This window comes from Letharia columbiana, assembly GCF_014066305.1.
Source record: "Letharia columbiana isolate WasteWater2 chromosome Unknown Sc0000002_s0, whole genome shotgun sequence".
NCBI classification, from domain to species: Eukaryota; Fungi; Ascomycota; class Lecanoromycetes; order Lecanorales; family Parmeliaceae; genus Letharia; species Letharia columbiana.
In genome coordinates this window covers 471,475-491,784 of record NW_023501038.1, presented here as the reverse complement: position 1 = coordinate 491,784, position 20,310 = coordinate 471,475, and the positions used below count along the sequence as shown (strand labels likewise).

Below are 20,310 nucleotides of genomic sequence, written 5' to 3'. Positions count from 1 at the left end.
AATTATTCGCGCTACGTTTCGATAAAGCTTAAGATCTTTAATAGATAATCTTATAAGTACGATATTTTAGATCGTTTAGTCTCGAGTAATGTTATTAAACTAGTAATATTTCTTATAAGTTTCTTTTTCTTTATAATTTAAAATTCTATTTAAAACTACGCTACTTAGAGTATTTATAAATAGCGAGAAAAGATTATTAATAATTAAATAGATAATAAAGAATAAGCGCTTAATACTTACTATTTATCTCGTTAGCTACTTAATATCTAAAGTAATAGCTTTTAATAGAATATCGAAAACTAATAGTTTAATTAAAACGTTAAAGAAAGAAGTAGATAATTTCATAGAATATTAGCTTTTAAAAGTTCGAAGAGAAAGTATATTTATTATACCCGACATACGAGAATAGTAAAGTATTTCGCTTATCTTTTCTCTACTAAATTCGAAAGACTAATAAATATAAAAATATCTTAAATTTTCAGAAATTATTCGGCGTTAATATATCTCCCTCGAACTTAATAATATTATTAGTAAATACTAAGATAACGATATAAGTAATAAAATAAAAGGCTAATTAATTATCTTCGTATATTATAAAGATTATACTATTAAGAATATTAAGATCTAATAAGAAATTTCTTAACTTTCGAGATATATACTTATTATTATCTTCTTTTCTACCCTTTAAATTAACGAATTTAACTTCGATAACTTAGATATCTCGATAAGTATTATTTATATTCTATAGAAGATATAGCTAAATATTCTTATAGTAAATAATATATAATCTTTAAGGCTCTTAATTCGATAATAATACATCGCTTTATAATTCTAATTATATCGAAGATAAAATATTACTAATTAGAACTCTCGGTTAAATTTTAGTAAAGATAGAGAAAAGTATAAATAGGCTTATTTATATCCTTAGCCGCTTATAATTATAATTCGAAGTATTATATATTTAATAATATCGTAATAAAATACTTAGATTTTCTACGCTTAGAGTATCTTTTTAATATATACAAGTAAAGGCCTATGAATTAAATTTATGGAGTTGGATTTTTCTAAGTCAAATCGAACTCTAATCGCTTGCTATGCGTTTTTAACCTATATATAGATATATATGTACGGAGAGAGGCGCGCTAAGGCCTAATTAGGAAGGTGTATTAAGTGTGAAGGATTAATCCGTAATAATTGCCTACAAAAAATAGAGAAAGGCCATATCCTTATGATAAGAAGTATCGAAATATCGGAAAGAAATGGAGATAATATGTTAATTAGTGATATGAATCCCACATTATCTCCTGCCGCAGTGAAATCTTTCGAATAATAAAATAGCTGTTAGAGTAAGATATCGGACGATTTCAATTCGTCTAAATATGCATCGTTCCGGAGTAATAATTTAATATAGAACCGTAGAGAGCATATAAGGTGGGATCTTAGAGAGCTAAGCCGTGTTCTTGACGATGGTAGCCTTATTACCGCTTAGTTTCTCCGTAGTATTCTCCGCATTTGCCTATTATAGTTCCTCCTCTTACTTCTTAATGTAGTGGGGATGATAGGCTAAGTTGCAGTGGTGTTCTCCGCTTACTGAGTGATGATTTGATATGAAACCGTGGAGAGCATATGACGTGGGATCTTGAAGAGCTGAGCCGTGTTCTTGGTGCTGGGGGCCTTGTTGCCGCTTGGTTTCTCCGTAGTGTTCTCCGCATTTGCCTGTTGTAGTTCCTCCTCTTGCTCCTCAATGTAGTGGGGATGACAGGCCAAGTTGTAGTGGTGTTCTCCGCTTGCTAAGTAATAATTTGATATAAAACGGCCAAGTTGCAGTAGTGTTCTCCGCTTACTAAGTAATAATTTAATACGAAACCGTAGAGAGCATATAACGTGAGATCTTGGAGAGCTGAGCCGTGTTCTTGACGATGGTGGCCTTATTGCCGCTTAATTTCTCCGCAGTGTTCTCCGCATTTGCCTGTTATAGTTCCTCCTCTTACTCCTCAATGCAGTGGGGATAATAAGCCAAGTTACAGTGGTGTTCTCCGCTTACTGAGTAATAATTTGATATGGAATCGTGGAGAGCATATAACGTTCAAACGCGTTTGATGTGACTATAATATTTGAATATTAGTTTAACTCACCTATCGCTGGCTTAGAAGGAGTATATAGAAGAGAATATATCCGTTCGAGCTCTTTTTAAGAGTCTTTTAACGCGTTTATAAATAGTAGTAAATAGCTATTAAGCTCGCTTACGATCTTAATTATCAGTAATAGCGAATTCGTCGAGAAGTAGTCTAGGGGCGTTAGTAAGAGACTCTAATTAGGCGAGGGATATCGAAGACGATTATATTTATATTAGTGAAATTAATAGAATTAATAGAATTAATAGAATAATAAAAGAATAACAAATAGGTAGAAGAATTATTATCCGATCCCGGACGCGTCTGATGTGACTATCATGACTACCATATTTGAATATTCATTTAATTCACTAATAGTAGGTTAAACTTCATTATTTTTATAGCGTTAGAAAGCGTATACTAAGCTCTATAATTTACCAAATTATAAAGAAATAGTATTCGTAGAGAGCTAATTATTTCAGAGAATAAGACTTCTATATATAGATTTTTGTAGATTTTTAATAATTGCGGACGCTATTTTATTTACCCGCGGTGTCTAATTAAAAAGCGTAGACCTAACGAATTTATAATTAGCTGTATATATAAATTCAAGGTTTTCTAATTCAGCCCTACCTTATTCTTTTATATATACTAATAATTGCTAACTTAATAATCGTATATTAAGTTATTATTAATATATTATTAAATTAAAAGATTAGCTCTCTATATAAAGTTTAAGATAAAAATATCTTTATAAAATTAACTTAAGAGAGCGTAGATTTATTAATTCTCTTTTTGAATTAAAATATATAGCACTCGAAGAGCTAGTTTCAATAGATTATATATATTAACTTTCTTTTTAATCTCGATATATAAGCTATTTAATTAATCTAGTCTTAAAATATATAAAGATTATATCTCGCTATAAGCTTTAGATAATTTTTATTAATATACTTATAATATCTAAATAAGATCGACGCTATTAGATAGAGAAGTTATATAATTTTAAATATCTTATTATTTTTAATATTTTTCTAAAATTTATATATTCTTTCTCGTACTCTCTACTTAGTTTAATATACGGAATTTATATACTTATAATACGTCGAGACGCGTAAAGATTTTCTCTCGCGATATTATCTAGGTTTAAAATATATTTAATAAAGAATAGTTAAGTATAGTTATTATAATAAAAGAAAGAGATAATTCGATAAATGTAGATATATCTTAGAATCGACTGCTTTAGCTTTTAAAAGGACGAGATTAAAAGATATTTCGATAGCTCTAAGAAAAAACGTAAGACGCGGTCTTAGGGCGGCGAGCTTTATATTTTAATAGGATATAAAAGAGATTAAAAACGGCGATAGAAAACGCCGTTTCTAATTATCTTCCCACGAGTACCTCGTTATATATACTTATTATTCTTCGATATAATATACTACGAGAAGAGAAATAAGTATAATAAATATATCGCGTAGAAATAATTAGAAGTAACTATAATAGTATTTTAAATACTATTTAAATAATAACTATAGGAGCTATTAAAATTATTAATCGATAATCGATAGCGTATAAATAGAGTAATCGAAAGATGAAAAGCACTTTGAAAAGAGAGTTAAAGAGTGCGAGCTTTTCAGTAGTAAAAAGCTTATCGAGTATTAGTTTTTAACTATATTTAATTCTTAGAGAGACCTTCTAAAACCTCTCGAACCCTTCGAAGGCTCTTTAAGGGCTCTTTAAAAGCTTATATCGAAGGGGCTATTAAAGTAAGCTCGAAATTTAATTATTTTAATAATATTTAATTGATTTCGAGCTTACTTTAATAGCCCCTTCGATAGAAGCCTTCGGAGATAAAGAGCTCTTAAAGAGCTTCGAAGAGTTTAAGGGGTTTTAAGAAATCTAACTTTAAGAATCGAGAGAGAGATGTTATATTTCACTAAGAATCGAGAGAGATATTATATTTTATTTAATATACTTAGAGAGAGACTCTCTAAAACCCCCCTAACCCTTCGAGGGCTCTCCGAGAACTCTCCGAGGGCTTCTACCGAAGAGGCTCTTCTCGCAAGCTCGATAATTTAAATAAAAATCTTAGTTTTTAATATATCTTTACGAATACTTTATTAAATTTCGTCTTCGCTACTTTATTTAAAAGCGTATAATTAACTCTATAACTCTATAAATTTATTTTATTATTATTTATTACGTAACGTTAAAGGAATTAAATAGAATAAATTAATAAAGTTAATATTTAAGGCTTAGCCTTATAATACTTTCTATTTTAAATATACCCGTATTTAAATTAAAAATGAAGAAATAAGGTGTATTTTAGACTAGAAATCGTGAAATCCGAGGATCTGATTGGTCATTTTTTTTTGTTTTTTTTTTTTTTTTTTTTTTTTTTTTTAAAAAATTTTTTTTTAAATTTTTTTTTTTTTTTTTTTTTTTTTTTTTTTTTTTTTCCCCCCCCCCCTTTTTTTTTTTTTTTTTTTTTTTTTTATAAAAAAAAAAAAATTTCCACTAATTTTTTAAAAAAAAAGGATTTAGTGGGGGAAACGCGAAAAATCGCGTAAATCCGTCACTTGATTACGCGCCCACTAGTACCTAGCGCTATTTGTCACCTAATCATCCGGCCATAGGATGAAAACATAGTCACTCAACAACGAATGAGTCTGCCAGCAATAAACATAAACACAGTGACCAGCAATGATTGACTTCGTCAGGTAAATATGCCCTCACACTATAAATATTTACGCGCATAGCCATGCTAAGTGCTCCTGAGCGTCGGTAGGTGGTGTCGCAGGCAGACCGCAACACGCGGTCCGGAATTGCCAAAGACCAACGGGGCTACTGGGGACCCGAGCTGCCTCCAATCGCTACCTACAACAGAAGACAACATTAGCCTGGGGACTGGAGCGATCGACCGTGATCCCGTGTACGGCGACCCGATTAGTGGACCAAGAAAGAGACGCCGAAGCTACAGCCACAGCCACGGGGATAAAGATCGCGAGCGGCCTGTCGAAGCGCCACACTCGATTCTGGGAAACTCAAAGAAGCGGCGACCCAACTCCTCCTCCTCTCGTATCAAGGATTCCGAACGCTGGGGCGACGAACGCCCTTCTAGCTTCGTATCCGATTCCAATGTAGAGAAAAGTGATGACCCCTCGAGTGGTATCCGCCCCGCGTCGGTGTCGTTAATGAATTTATCTGAAGGGACAGCTTCAGCAGAGGAGAAGTTAGTTTCTAAATACGAAGATACACTGAAGGGAAATGAGAAGGAGTGGTATCTCCGTCTTCAGAGACTTATGAATACGATTCGGGAAAACTCAAAGGAGCGGCGACCCAACTCCTCCTCCTCTCGTATCAAGGATTCCGAACGCCGGGGCGACGAACGCCCTTCTAGCTCCGTATCCGATTCCAGTATAGAGAAAAGCGATGACCCCTCGAGTGGTGTCCGCCCCGCGTCGGTGTCATTAATGAATTCATCTAAACGGACAGCTTCGACAGAGGAGAAGTTGATTCTTAAAAACAAAGATACACTGAAGGGAAATGAGAAGGAGTTGTATCTCCGTGTTGAGAGATGCGTGGATACGAAGATGTATCAGGATGGTGCTTGGGAGACGAACGTGACCAGCATATGGGAGGAAGAGGCTGCAAAACTCCAAGCTGAGAAGGAGGGGGTGGTTGCAAAGCTAGCATCTCCAAGTATCACTGCCAATATGACCGAAGTAAGAAAGGCCCCATCAAAAAAGCAGGTCACTTCGGTAAGCAACATTTCTTCTCAACTGAGATATTATGTAGACTGATTTGCATTTAGCTTGAGCGCCGTCAAGAGCGAGCCCGCCAAAGTCTAATGAGAGTCTGCAAAACGCATATTAGAGAATGGTATAAGCTCGATGGGCTTTCGCCAGACGAATTAGCTAAAAGAGTCAATTATCTTCTGGACGAAGAACGCTTTCAATCTCCAGAGGACCATTACGACGATAGCAAGGTTATTCATTTCCGTTGCTAGATTTGGGACGTCACTAACGAAGACAGGGTCATCCATCATTTCGTTTCCACGCCCCACAGCTACGGAAGCTGACCGTTGAGAGGTTCTTTGCAAAGCCACAAGCCTCTGGACGTAAAGATCCGACGTTAGCAAAGATCTACGCTTATGGTAAAGCACCCTGCATCTATGCAGCAACAGTCCATCAGTGCCTCACGGCTTGGAGAGATGGAAGCTTTGATAAGAGCATCAAAAACACAAAAGCAGTAATGAACAAGATTTTGCAAAAGCAGCTAGCAACTTGGAACAACCTATCAGACAACTATCGGGACAATGTCTGTAGGGGTTTAAAGCAGAGTATGCTGGAGGCGGTGCCTGAGAACGACAGATGGGAAACCCTGGTTCAACCACGACGTGAGCCTACAGATTGCGCCAACTTAGATCGAGCTCAACACACATACTGACTCTGTCGTCAATGGACTGCGTAGTCGCTAAGCATTTTACACTTGTAATTCTGGGACATTGCAGCGATGCGTTTGTGCACGCTATTTGATCTCCATAGGACGATCTAGCCGCCTAGCCTTTTGCCTATCCGGCGACTTGGCATCCAATACTCTCAACTCATTGCATTCGCCCTTGGCCAGAACATCGTCGAATCCCCATAAATAGACTAAATAGGTAGTATGACCTCGCCGACACTTCATACGTGATTCATCTCCCTCATCCCCAGGTCGCGTGTACGCTACTACGTCGTGCTTGGAAATGCACCGAAAAGGACGCTTGCGGTATTGCTGTACTATGATTATATCGTTTGCAGTTGGGGGGAATGCAGGGCAGTCTTTCTCAACTTTTACGTGTATCAGATATAGGGATGAATTCCGTTTTCGTTCGCTATGTGGCAGCTGGCCTTTTTATGTGACGGTGTTAGTCCCGAGTCTTTTGCGTCAGGAGTCTGGGTTGTGTTGAGCAAGGCTGGGAGAAAGTCAGCCGGGTGAGGGAAAGGAATCCTACTTCCTCTGTATAACCTCATAGTATACGACCTTTCGTCCCCTTTGAAGGGCAACACGATTACAGCTCTAAGGAGTACTAGCACGGACGCACGTAGGACAAGCGTAGATCTTTGCAGATCAATATATTATGACATTTTCAAAAGCCGAATGCTTTTGAAGGTTATAGAAGTTTTAAAAATTCATATGTTTTTAAAACCTTTAAGAGCTTTAAGACCTTGCCTAATTGCTTTGCCACTTTACACAAATACCCACTCCATCACTGGGTACTGAGGGATTATTGTTTCTGTTTGTACATATCCACCTCTTCGTCGACTATCAGTAGGAAAGCGAAGATGACGACCAAAGCTCAGCGCAAAGCGGCTCTCATGAAGGATTGGTAAGTTAGGTCACATCAAAAATAGGGAGAATATAGTCCACGACGTAGGTAAATTACGATCTCTTTATCTGAAGAAGTGGCGGAGAAAGTAGCAAAATGCACTGGAAAAGTGCATCGCCGGATCAATTTATCATCAACTCTAGATATCGGGCCTTACGCTCATCAGATTTAGAATACCACCTCCCTCTCCCAGCGCTTATCGAAGCGAGCAAATTCCATTACTTTCGTCTACTTCACATTGGGCCCTTTGCGCTTTTATCTTCGCACTACTAGGCTCCAGGTACCTCAGTAATAGCCCTCGATGCCTCGCTTAGCTATTCTGCGCGTCCTTCGTTCTCCTTACTCGTACCTTCTTTTTCATTCGAACTTTTTCTTTTAACCCAGGTTATAATCTCCTCGAGATTCTACATCTTCTGCTTTCGTTATAGAAACCGCGTTGGTAAGGGCGGGGGCGGGAGGGGGCGCTAGTTGATGTGATTACGGCGTCAGTATTTGGTAGCGGTGACGGGAGTGCTATCGGGCTGAGAGGGACGGGAGATATGGTTAGCGCAGCGGTTAATCGTATCTACCCCCATTTGCACCATACCCCTTTTGCCGAGCTGTAACCCGGCAAAGGGCGGTTACAGCTCGGCAGGGGTGAAAAAGAGCGAGGGGGCTCCCGGGAAGTCGTGGTGTAGCTCAAGGTGGAACGCTTGGGGCGGGGTGGGGTGCGATACCGGTCAGCAGGCAGGAAATATAAATATGCGGTAAGCATGCAACGCCTCTCCTCTCGTCTTCACATACAACCTATCGCATCTCAACGCAGAAAGTAGAGGCTTTTGACTTCTTTGACATCATTTTTCTACCAAGTGGACTGCTAATCTTAAGCAGATGGTTTTACCCACGTGGCCAGTAACCCGGCGATTGCTGCCCCCCATCCGTATTCTGAGAAAGGCGTACTTGCATGAATGGCAGATTCGTCTGTCGAATGCATATGCCTGGCGCAGTACGGTTGCAGCCCCCACCTTTTTCTCTCAGCCTTGTGCTGTTCAAATGAACCGACCACAGAGCACTCGCCATGATGTGCTGAGCCTCCTCAACTATAAGATTCCGTGACCCAGACTAGGATTTCTCATCTTTAATCTAATCTTCTAAACTGGCCTTTCATAATCCGCTCCTCCCTCCACAATGGTTATCAATACTGATCCCTCGAGCCAGCAACATGCCATTGTGGTTGTTTGCATCGTTTCTCCCATTGTCTCTAGTTTATTTGTAGCGATCCGTGTTTGGACGAGAGCCTTCGTTAGTAGTTCGATTGGCTGGGATGACTGTAAGCTACCTCGTCTCCGTCTCCTTGTGGCCTCGCTCTCACACGTCAAAGATACTGCCTTAGTAACTTGGGTAAGCACTTCCTCATGCTAGCCTTTATTTGTTGCGACCCTGCTCATGAGACTCGAACAGCTCTTTTGCATAGCCTACAGTGTTCTTATTGGATTAGGTGTGCTTGCTGCCCCTCTTCTACAAGCCTATATTAATCCACAAACTTTCTAGGGACGAACTATGGCTTCGGGTGGCATACCGCTGACATTCGGCCTGATCGCTACGTCGTGTACAACGAGGTGCAGGACTCTCGGCGTTTGTTCTGACCATGCTAAAAAGTTTCCCCGTACCAGTGGATCTTCATATCCTCAATCGTCTATCTTATCACCTTACTCGGCTACAAATTCAGCATCCTTCTCCTCTACCTTCGCATCTTTGGCGTGGACAAGAATTTCAGATATTCCACCTGGGTAGTCATGTTCTTCGTCTTTGGCTACCTATTTAGCAATACTTTGACCCAAGTATTCGGTTGCACTCCGATCGACAAAAATTGGAAACCAAAGACTCCCGGCCACTGCATCCTGATGACCAAGGCAGATTTTGCCTACGGTTCAATGAATCTCATATCTGATCTCTTCATCTTCGTGTTACCTCTGCCGATGGTCTGGCGATTGCAGCTATCTTGGAAAGGCAAGCTAGGCGTCACCCTCATTCTCATGGGCGGAGCCATGTAAGGGCCCACAGTCAACCCAGTCAATCCGCGGCATGGATCTTAACAGTCTAATAGAGCATTCGTCGTTGCCCTTGTTCGTTACAGCCTGCTACTCCACAGGTTCTACGTGACCGACATAACATGGTATGACGGTAAGAATTTACTTTGGATGTGAGTCACCTTTTCTCGATCTCTTCTTGCAGTGGTTGAAATTCCGATAGGGTTCTCGAGGTCAACACCGGACTCGTATGCAGCTGTACGCCCGCGTTGAGACCTTATTTCACCCATATTGCCTCCAACGGCTTTTTCAAGGCTGCATTCGGAGGTTTGATATCGCATCCAAAGGACAGCGTACGACACAAGAGACGGAGCGACTCTGGCCAGTTGGTGCGGCGGAACACGGGAGGCGATGGATTCGTAGTCCTTGGGAATAATGAAACTGAGATGGAGGTACCTCATAATAAAGCGTTGAAGATGGTGCAAGATGTCTGAAGTGTCAAAAGTGGATCATGCGCCAGGGGTTCTCCATAGATACGAACGGCTTTTCCAATGGTCTGGGAAGCAATCAGTGCGAAAGGGGAGATTCCCATGTGTACGAGTACGAACGAACAAAAAATCACGGTATCGTTACTGAACGTATTGGAGTGAACGAATCGGTAATTTTGACGATCTACGCACACATTGGGGCACTGAAAGCAGAGTCAACTCGGAAATTTAGGGCGCTCCTTGATCAACACGAGTACTCAATGGGAGAATGTTTCCGTTCGCTGGTACATTAACTTGATATGCTAACGTAGAGTCAAAAAGCAAGCGGACGTTAGACGACATTTCGAAAGTTTCCTTCTTCTGGTGTTAAGAATCCTAGCGCGTCCAGAGTATGATGCGAATGTATTTCGAGCGTCTAGTGACCGAGGATCTCCTTGAATGCCATTGTGATGATCGATCCTCTCACGGCATTGTCCCTGAGTGGCAATGTCGTTCATTTTGTCCAATTCGGGTGCAAACTCGCCGTAAGGGCTTATGAGGTTTACTCATCAAAACCTGGCACATCCGAGGAGAATCTGGAGATGGAGGGTGTTATATCTCGACTTGTTAGGACTGTGCATGATCTTGAGAGCCGTCTAGCTTCGGTGGGCCCTTCAACCTTTTCAGACTCGATTTCGAAGCCATCTCTACGATTGCAGGAGATTGCAGACACGTGTAAAATGATAGGCGAGGATACTCTACGTTGATTGGAAGCGATGCAGATAGATTAATTCCTATTAGTATGGATCAGTGTTCGCCAGGTATTGAGCATCGTTTGGACCAAGGACGAAGTCGACGCGCTTGTGAAGCGGTTGAAAGCCTACATAAGAGCTGGACACAGCTATTCTCGTGTCCAACCTTCGAATGGATGTTTGAAGAGCCCAAAGCAGAGACTAAGCCCCTGCCATGGACCAATTTCGTGGAGTGGCTCCGACACGGTGATGGTATATACTGGGTTAATGGGAAAGCAGGCTCCGGAATGACAATATTCATGAAGTATATCTACAGCCATAAAAGAACGACGCAAGTTATGTCGCAATTTTCAGGATCGATGCAGCCTTAGTCGCTACTTTTTCCTTTTGGAACAGTGGCACTCGCGAGCAAAGATCGCAGTTTGGTCTCCTTCGCTCCCTACTATTTCGGATTCTCCATCATCGACTGGCACTTGTCCATCCGATATTCCCTGAAGAACATGCTATGCTACGAGACCAGCCACCGAACGCTGTGCGAGACTTTCCACGGCATGCTTGGTCACTACGCCGTTTACAGGATGCAGTGCAGCGGTTGGTTGATATGCAGTATCTTCAAATGAAACATTTGCTTGCTTGTTCATGGACGGATTAGACGAATTTGAAGGCAATGATGACCAGAACGACCGTCAATACCTAAGCGAGCTTTTCAGAAGCTTTGTGTCGGCACCATCCATAAGAATCTGCTCGTCAAGTCGTCCACTACTTATATTAAAGAAATCTTTTCGAATATCGCCTACAAGATCTGACGTCTGGAGATATGACGCGTTTTGTAACGGACCGTTTGTCTAATTATCCGAGGATACGGCAGATCGCAGAGAATGAACCGTTTCAAACGCATGACTTTGAGAAAGAAATCTGCATCCAGGCTCAGAGTGTTTTCATTTGGGTGAAGCTTGTTATTAGATCATTGCTTGATGGTGTGAGCAACAGTGACCGTATGGCTGATCTTCGAGCACGATTAGAACACCTTCCTGCGGACCCCGAGGACTCGTACCGCCATACAATGACGAAGATAGAGAAATTTACTTGAAAGAAGCGTCACAGGTGTTTCAGCTCGTCCAGAGAGCACGTAAGGTGCAAAGCATGAAACGTAATGACGATCAATGCACAACTCTACTTGCCATTGAGGGGACCTCGGGCGTGGCAGTGAACACCGCGTCAGACACTTGGACCGCGCAGAAGCTGTCATCGCTGTACGACGTTATGAGACGTCGCTTACTAACCTGGTGCAGGCTTGATTGAAGTTCCGGACTTTATCTGGAACCGAGTCGATCCGCTGGGTCCCAATGCAGCATTGCGAACCAAGATTACTTGGGGAGTCGCATACCTCCACCGTACTGCGAGGGACTTCATAGAGAGCAAATCAGTTTGGAGTATGCTCGTGAAGCATATCGATCCAAAATTTGGCCCTTGCACGTCACTGCTCGAGTCCACCGTACTTTTACACAAGGTGTCGGGACCACTCGTCAACAATCCACTCGGCTTTAGTCTCTTCAGGAAGGAATTATTGGAGCCTACCTGATACGCCTTACTTTTCGCAAAGCGAGCCGAAGAGACCACGGGAGAAGCACATCTCGAAATACTCGAGGAGCTGGACAAGGTCATGACCCGCCACCTGATCTGGTGGACGGGAGAATATCCCGGACACTGGAGTCTGTTCCTTGGTGTTGCAGGCGCACCCAACACTCTTTACTCCTTGGTAGAAATGGATGTCTTTTATGATCTTCATCGATTTATGCTTGCAAAGATTGCCTCAGATTACGTCGAGTATTTTGACAAGGATAAAGTCAAGGAAGATCTCGCATCTGTTCGTGAGTACTTTAAGCCGCACCTATCAGACCCTGAAGCTCCTGTCCGCATGGTAACATTGCTTGACATTGCCGTTCGCCCAAGTTGCCTAGGCTCGGAAACGGCCCAGATCCTCCTGGAACACGGCGCTGATCCAAACGAGGCATCTGGGTACGAGCCAAGATCAGTATGGGAATACGTCTTGAAGCGGGCTATGGCTTCATCTAAACAAGGTTTTGGCGAAGAGAAGTGGTTGCAGATCATGAAGCTCTTCTTGCAATACCATGTGGAACTGAGGGGATATAGCAACGAGATGGATGAACATCCGAAGACGCATGTTGGCCGTCGTTGAGGGTTTCGGAGCAAAGGACCCTGCGGAAGTTGCCTCATTGCGGGCCAGGGTTGACAAAAAGCTGCTAGACAAGAGGGGAAACAAGACTAAGCGTTGGGCGAGTGAGAAGCCTGTGTCTAGAAAGACGAGCGCTCACCAAGTCCGAATGTGAACTGAGGTGCTTTTTCGCCATCAAGACCTCGTCTGTGATCCGAAATCAAGGTCGTAGTCCAACCGTTCGCGATCGGACCAAGATTGAAACTAGGAAGGGTTTCTTGCCTTGTCATTAGCGGCAACAACGAGCTCGGCATCCGAGCCGTTTCCGGCTCCCGGGCTTGATTGGCTGGTGCAATGTAGGCAATGTGGGCAAGGATGAAGGGACGGGTGATCTGGGCTTTTCGTGTCATACTCCAGGTATGAACGCATATCCTTCTCTCGGAATCGACTGAGATGATGAGGGGGAGGGTCCTTCAAAGGAACAGGCCCGAGACAGAGGAGAACGACTAGTCAGTGGAGACCGGATAGGTTTTCGAGAGGACTAGGTGCTGGCGAGGTGGCTTGCGCCAAGAGCAATCCGGGAATATTTTCAACTTATGACCAACACGACTACCAGAACCTCCGAGCCTGCCAAAATCGACAAAGCTACCTTCAAGAAGGAGTCTAGTATTCTATCTACGGCATTTGCGTAAAGGTGTAAGACCATGGCGAAGGAGATCGAAGGATATTCTGAAGGGGAGGGGTTGATAAACATGCTTCGCTCTGGTGTTGAGTCATTGTTCTTCACGAGCCAGAAGGACATTGTACCAATGTTAGCAACCAAATCTCGTTTGATCTATATCATCTCCTTTGCCTCTAGAGATGTGCTCTTCAGCGAATCCCCTCTCCCTTCAACTAATTGTACACTATCTTCCTCCCTTCTTTGGTTTCTAGACTCAACTCTTCCGTTCAAAAATCTATGTACCAATTTAAACCATCATCACCCTATGATTTTATCAAAAACAATGTTGAAGACTGACCATGCCAAACTACCTTCGTCTCACTTTTATACCTAGTCACACCCTTCACTTAGTGTCTTTCACCCCAAATGTATATCCACGACCATACAGCCCATTCATTCCTCCTCCAAATCCAGGGTCACAGATCTCGAAAGTAGAACTCATCACCCAATTCCCTCCTCCTCCTCATCTGACTTGTGCGTGGCGTATATAAAGTAGCAAGCTACCTTTGAAGAAGATAATTTCTGGTAGTTAAACATTTCGAGGGCGACGGTAATAAGTATGATAAATATTGAAAGGGTTAGAAATCAGATACACCAAAGCTGAGGGAGGGATAGAAGAGCGTGATGGGAGCGTCTGCTCATGAATGGGTCGGCGCTGGGCTTGGGCTTGGGAGCGGCGATGAGGTTATGGAGTCCGGGGCGGCGGAGAGATGATTTTGGGGATAAGGGAGTCATGTTGGAGACAGGAGGAGGAAAACAAGAATCCGGGAAGTTGTGATGTGAGAATTAGGATCAAGGAAGCTGGGATCGATGGCGAGGTGGTGATTTTTGAAATCGTCTTGATTTGCGGAGAGCAAATTTCGGCACTAGTCCCACGACGTCTCCACAAGCTTGAACGCTCAACCACCATCCACCCTCGCATCAAGGAAGAAAATAAAACCGCAACAATGTCTCTCAGCACCCCTCTCCGCCGCGCCTGCCTCCCCTCCCCCTCAATCCCCCAAACCCAATGCCGCCACGCGACCCTCATCCGCCGGCCCAAACGCCCCTACACCTTCACCCAGCTCGTCACCCTCTCCGACGGCAGCACCTACACCCACCGCACCACCTCCCCGGCCCCGGTCTACGTATCCACAAAGGACACGCGCAACACGCTGCTCTGGAACCCTTCGAGCCAGAAAATGCTGAACATCGAGGCCGACGAGGCGGGCAAGTTGAGGGCGTTTAGGGAGAAATTTGGGAGGGGGTGGGATGCGGCGAGGATGGAGGAGAAGGATGAGGAGGATGGGATGGAGGGTGGTGCGGAAGGGGGGAGGGAGCCGGAGGAGAAGGAGGACAATTTGATGGATTTGATTAGTGGGTATGGGCTGGAGGCCGAGGCGAAGGGAGAGGCGAAGGGAGTGAGGCAGGAGAAGGAAAAGAGTGGGAAGAGGAAGGGAGGGGAGAGGTGACGCGGTAGGAGAATTGGAGGTGCGGAGGAAGAATGGTCGATTTGTTGTTCTACGGATTTTTGCATTCAGCATGGATGCGGGAGATTTTATACCCAATCGTGCACTGCTTCAAACAGAATTCTATATTAGAAGTGTCAGGACCTGGAGCGCAAACCATTGAATCTGCGCAACCTTCTCCGCGTTGCCCAGCCACATCAATTGCCATTTCTAGAGTGCATGTCCCTTCATTCACCTACTTGCTGCTGCTTCCAAGCATGTCCCGAGTTGTCCACGGGACTATCTCCCACGCTGCCGGGCTTCCATCGCATCGCTTCTTCCACTACCACAATCCAAGACTTCATGGGGCAACTCCCCTCATTTGCTCTTGTCCCTTCGCGCGTGACTTGGTGTTTTGAGTGACATTCTCCATAGTCTTTGTCTTATCATAGTAGCTGGCAAATCATCGGAGGTTTCCTGGTAATCCAAAAATAGGATCCTTTACTCAATCGCACGTCCAGAATCACTATATCTCTTCAACAAGTCAGCTTTCGCCAGAAAGAGAAAATGTCTGGATGCTTTAATACATACCGATATAGAACTATAGTAATCCAGGGTCAAAGCACACTTTGTTTGACCTGATGTAATTCAACCGGTCTGATAGCGTGCAATGCTTGAGCCGCAGGCGTAAAGTCTGCCAGATACCATTGTTGCGTGTGCTCAGTAGAAGCCCGGAGGTCTCTTGGCGACATTGGATTGAGGTTTTGAATCAATATCGCCAGCAGCCCCCTGTTCAGCGACCTTGTCAGCACCATCTGCTTCGGCGTCCAGCTCCTGCTCTTTTGGCCGCCCACTTCCCCCCCGTTTGCGGTCCTTGGCTTGCCACAGTTGGTCTACTTCTGCAACATTGCGTAATACTGATACTCGGATATGAGCTTCGCAGGACCATCAGGGATAGCTCGTGTAGCCACTTACCGTCTCTCCACTCCTGCTCCTGCTCCTCGTCTCCAGTGCCCAAAACCTTCTCAACATCCACGTTATCCCCACGCTGCGCTCGATCCAGAACATCTTTCAGCAGATTGATCTTGGCATCAGCTTTCCGGCTAAAAGTCGAGTACTCGTTCTTCAGTGTGAGCATTTGAATAGCGTTTGACCCGATGATGAGGAAGATGCAGATGAAAAATGTTGCGGGGTTCCAGTCCTTCGAACGCTGAGGCTTGGCTGGTACTCGCGAGGTCTCCGGGCTTCGGAAAGCCTTTGGAATGATTGAGTGCCATACGGAGGGTTGGGCAACACGTGGTAAAGCATATGTTCGGCAGTTTTGGAAACGCGAGAGATTGACTGGTCGTAACAGATAGAATGATAAATGATGGGGCGACGATCTATACACAGCAGTCAGACGCTGGCAAGTCAACGTAGTAGACATTGTAAATATTGTGTCTGCTCAATTATAAGACAGTGGCAAGACTTAATACTTTACTTCTTACTTCCTAGTTCGGAACGTCGGGACCGGGAAGCGCGACTTTCCCGAAAAGCTTAATTGCCGCATTGTTTACTCGTTTTTGAGCCTCCGTCAATTCAGCTTCTGCAACACTGATATGCAGCATCTTGGAGTATGACTATGGCTTGCGTGCTAATCCAGTACTGCTGCTTGCTAGAATACATAGACGCAATTTTACGATGACCCGAAAGGAGCTGCCAGCACGCGCAGCAAATATCCAACGTGCAGTAGCTTCAACCACAGCATGTACCTCTGCAACAGTAGAATCGTTGCGGTCCTTCCTTGCGCCTACCTTGAGTCCTGCTCTCCAGCAAAAGAAGCCATCCGCCAATGTTCCGCCGCCAAAAGGGAAAGGATCCTTAGCTCGACCAGTGAAAGCTGCTGTCGCGCGGGCCGGGAAACGGCCTGCAGTCACTATCCTCGAAGTCCCGGGAGAACAATCTGATCAAATACAGTCGCAGGATAAGTTGGTTCTTGCAACAGAGGTTGTAAATGCGACTTTGAAGTCCCTCACCGACGCTATCAAGGATCCTCCAGCAAGAAAGGTTACGCAGGCCAAAAGAAAACCACTTGCAAGATCTTTGTCGAGTTCCTCCTTTTCCAATGGACTCGAATCGCGAAGCCAGACACCTTTACAGTCATTATGTGTCAATCGACTGGCCAACTCGCCCGGCAAACACAATCGTTCTCGACGCTCATCATCCACAGCTTCGATGAAGCAAACAATGGACGGTCTGAGAGCTCAGGCGGAATGCGCGCGTGTTGCATTTGCTACTCTCCGCTCTCTTCAATGCCAGAAAGAGTCTTCGACCGCGTCGCCTTATTTGCAATTGGAAAGTGGTATGTCTGCCTTGATCGCCAAGATGTTAGCTTTGGGCTTTGACGACATTGCTTTACGGGAACTTCGAATTCTCAAGAGACGGCTTGAAATTTCTAAGGCTGCGTCATCTGATCAGGGCACTGCTGCTTCTGCGGGTCTCTGGAAAGAGGAAGAGAAATCAGATCCCAAGACCGAGACGCTGGCTGAGATGCTGAGATTCCGGAACACCAGTGCCAGGGGACAGCTTTTATCCTTAATCGTCACGACACAATTGCAAGTGCTAAAGATTCTCCGATTAAGAAGAGACGCTTCCGCTACAGAAAACGCCTTCCAGCACCTACAATTCAGGGTACCACATTCTCCGGCGAACCTCATCCAGCGACAACTCGAATCGAATGTGCCTGGGTCCGAAGAAAAAGTTGCCCAACAATTGGAGTCTCTTGCTCAAGCACTTATAGCATTGTGCCCCACTATCTCTTTGGAAGACGACTACAAGTCGCTTGCGCCTGGCAGCAATGTATCTCCAGATATCACTTTTCAAATCCAACTCTTGGCTTTCCAGGTACGCTCAACGTGGTGGAAGATCTCGGGTCACCAAAGCGATATTGCGAAAGAGATTGTCGAACCTTTTTGTCGATGTTTAGCCATCTTCAGCGGTCGCTCAAAATTGACCAAAGTGGAGAAGTATGAAATCGCAAAAAGCGCCCTCGAGGTTATCAAAGAATGCGTTCAGAGGGTGAAGGGATTTCGGGAAGAAATCCTGTTCAAGACCTATCAAATGTTGGCAGAATCAGCCCAAGAAAGCTCGCAATATTCCCAGGCTGTTCGCTGGGTCAGGACGGCAAGAGAATGCGCCTCCGAAAGTGCGTTATCACAGACGCAGTTATGCGACACAAATTGTCGATTGGCCAGCCTTGAACTTCGATCGCTGGACTCTGAGCCTAGCGATAAGCTCATTGCTGTGTTGAGAGGTGCTGCCAGAAGCCTTGAAGGCGACCTGCAGGGTGAATGTGCAGATTTGGATGAGCTCCTATTAGCCGTTGCTAGCCTTAGAAGATCCGCGTTCTCTTTTGTCCAGGACAGCCACAAGTCATCGAAAGCCAAGGCGATAGGAGCTCATTCCGCGCTCGTCAATGAATGCTCAAATATCGTGTTGTTATGTGCTAGGTTCTTAGTCCGTTATGTCGGTAGTGGTAATATCCTAGGAGGGCATGAGAAGACCACAGTGCGCCGTGATCAGCGAAGGAGACTGGCAGCTAGATTTGCAACCCCAACCATTGAATCAGTCGTGGCAATGGCTCGGCTCTCTGCTGACTCGGAAGCCGGAATCTGGAAATCTCTAGATATAGGGCTTCAAGACTGCTCTAGACTTGCATCGAGTATCGCAGACTCTAATGCGAATGAAGTTCGCGCTACCGGCGAGGACACTCGAGCTTCGTCCTTCTCTATATCAATCTCTAATGCTTACTGGTACCGTTACCTGTGTATGAAGCGAGGGGCAACAGACGCGAAATCCTGCAAGGAATGTCTCCTGGTGTCAATCGAATTTATCCGAGATCGTCCGTTGTGCGAAAAGCTGGCAGGGTCTCTACCTTTGAAGCTCGAAAAGTTGGGACAGCTTTGCGAAGATATGCGAGACTATAAGAAGGCCGTGGACTCATACAAAGAAGCTCTTCATATTGAGCTTGATTCCGGTCTCCTTCGGGTAGCCATGGAAGCTGCAGCTATCCAGTCAATACCGTATGTGCTTGAGCTAGATAGCGAGCTACTGCCTCTTTCTCGAAAGCTATCGGCGTATCCTAGGGCAGCGTTGAAAGCTATTCATCAAGGTTCTCGACAACAATCGTTTTACGAGGCAGACGGGCTCTCTGCAAGTGAACGTGGCGTTCTGCTTGAGCAACAACTCGTATCGCTCTTAACAACTCTAAACGTCCAAGGCTCACTATCGACAACTTACGACGCATTGAACGACATAAGCACGTCATTGCTATCCACGTACAACCAAAACAAATTCCCAGTGCGACGTCTCAGGGTTGTTGTTCGTTTGCTCCGTTTACTTCTGACCGCTCCTGGAGCACTTAGAAATAGTCTCGTAGACAAATTGCTCGAGGAACCCACAGAAGCTGCAACAGGTGCTCATTTCGATATGGGTTTATTGGGATTCCTACCGCACCTCACCACATGCCGATGCCTTCTCATCACTCTGCGCCGAAGAGTCCCCAATATCGGGGACCTGGAGTCAGTCATTACATCGTGGTCAAAGTTGGTCCAAGCAATCGTCGACTGGGATTCGCTCCAAACACAGGTATATGACATTGCAGATTGGCTGGTACAGCTCGAGATGTTGGGCGAGTACCTGGAAATGCAGGGACTAGGTTTGTACAGAGTATCAGCCTTGAATATCGCGGTCGTAATTCACCAAGCTGCATTATCGGTGCCATGCTCAGCGCTAGTCTCAAAGCTATCTGAACTGGGCTTACAGCACGTGAGGCTTGGATATAATGGTCTTGCTGGTTCCGTCCTACACAAAGCGCAAAGGTATCTTGAAGCCTCAGATTTTTTCGGTAAGGTCAAGCTGAGATGGCATCTATCATACGCTGAGTACGCACTTGCCAATGGGAATTTGAAGACCTGGTCAGAACCTCTGCGCTCCACATGTGAATTTGCTAACGTCAAGCAGCAAGGAGAGTCTGGTGCGAGCCCAAGAGCTGCTTCATGGTGGTACCTGTACAGAGAAACCCGAAAGAATGAGGTCCAAAGATTGGAGCGACCTGTCTCAATTGACTGCGGATGCATACTACGTTCATTCATTATTAGCGGCTGCAGAAGGTCAACCATCCAAGGCGCTCTTCTTCGCCCGATTATGTGTGAAAAATTGTCACCGATCATGGGCGATCCTAGAACGGAGTCAGAACAGAGTCGATGGAGCAATACGGAAGGGTCCAATTGAAA

The 20,310-nt window shown here is 44.4% G+C and overlaps 8 protein-coding genes across 8 annotated transcripts; 7 read left to right on the top strand and 1 right to left on the bottom strand.

Annotated features, from left to right (window-relative positions):
* Nucleotides 1-4,817: 4,817 nt before the first annotated feature.
* Nucleotides 4,818-6,563, top strand: HO173_001164 (uncharacterized protein; the record flags this gene model as incomplete). The annotated part of the gene is made up of 4 exons (XM_037303108.1): nt 4,818-4,834; nt 4,903-5,875; nt 5,929-6,102; nt 6,150-6,563. 4 exons carry the CDS (start codon nt 4,818-4,820, stop codon nt 6,561-6,563), a joined length of 1,578 nt encoding a protein of 525 aa, XP_037169755.1.
* Nucleotides 6,564-8,652: 2,089 nt separating this feature from the next.
* Nucleotides 8,653-9,988, top strand: HO173_001163 (uncharacterized protein; the record flags this gene model as incomplete). Its single annotated transcript, XM_037303107.1, has 7 exons — nt 8,653-8,794; nt 8,846-8,865; nt 8,926-8,962; nt 9,016-9,083; nt 9,138-9,514; nt 9,572-9,667; nt 9,718-9,988. 7 exons carry the CDS (start codon nt 8,653-8,655, stop codon nt 9,986-9,988), a joined length of 1,011 nt encoding a protein of 336 aa, XP_037169754.1.
* A 17-nt stretch (nt 9,989-10,005) lies between these two features.
* On the top strand, nt 10,006-10,728 carry HO173_001162 (uncharacterized protein; the record flags this gene model as incomplete). The annotated part of the gene is made up of 2 exons (XM_037303106.1): nt 10,006-10,235; nt 10,410-10,728. The coding sequence occupies 2 exons, from the start codon at nt 10,006-10,008 to the stop codon at nt 10,726-10,728; spliced, it is 549 nt and encodes a 182-aa protein (XP_037169753.1).
* Nucleotides 10,729-10,763: 35 nt separating this feature from the next.
* On the top strand, nt 10,764-11,313 carry HO173_001161 (uncharacterized protein; the record flags this gene model as incomplete). The annotated part of the gene is made up of 2 exons (XM_037303105.1): nt 10,764-11,017; nt 11,298-11,313. The coding sequence occupies 2 exons, from the start codon at nt 10,764-10,766 to the stop codon at nt 11,311-11,313; spliced, it is 270 nt and encodes an 89-aa protein (XP_037169752.1).
* Nucleotides 11,314-12,376: 1,063 nt separating this feature from the next.
* Nucleotides 12,377-12,913, top strand: HO173_001160 (uncharacterized protein; the record flags this gene model as incomplete). The annotated part of the gene is made up of 1 exon (XM_037303104.1): nt 12,377-12,913. One exon carries the CDS (start codon nt 12,377-12,379, stop codon nt 12,911-12,913), a length of 537 nt encoding a protein of 178 aa, XP_037169751.1.
* Nucleotides 12,914-14,557: 1,644 nt separating this feature from the next.
* Nucleotides 14,558-15,061, top strand: HO173_001159 (uncharacterized protein; the record flags this gene model as incomplete). Its single annotated transcript, XM_037303103.1, has 1 exon — nt 14,558-15,061. The coding sequence occupies one exon, from the start codon at nt 14,558-14,560 to the stop codon at nt 15,059-15,061; it is 504 nt and encodes a 167-aa protein (XP_037169750.1).
* Nucleotides 15,062-15,757: 696 nt separating this feature from the next.
* Nucleotides 15,758-16,463, bottom strand: HO173_001158 (uncharacterized protein; the record flags this gene model as incomplete). Its single annotated transcript, XM_037303102.1, has 2 exons — nt 15,758-15,954; nt 16,013-16,463. The coding sequence occupies 2 exons, from the start codon at nt 16,461-16,463 to the stop codon at nt 15,758-15,760; spliced, it is 648 nt and encodes a 215-aa protein (XP_037169749.1).
* Nucleotides 16,464-16,717: 254 nt separating this feature from the next.
* Nucleotides 16,718-20,308, top strand: HO173_001157 (uncharacterized protein; the record flags this gene model as incomplete). Its single annotated transcript, XM_037303101.1, has 1 exon — nt 16,718-20,308. One exon carries the CDS (start codon nt 16,718-16,720, stop codon nt 20,306-20,308), a length of 3,591 nt encoding a protein of 1,196 aa, XP_037169748.1.
* Between the last annotated feature and the right edge of the window lie 2 nt (nt 20,309-20,310).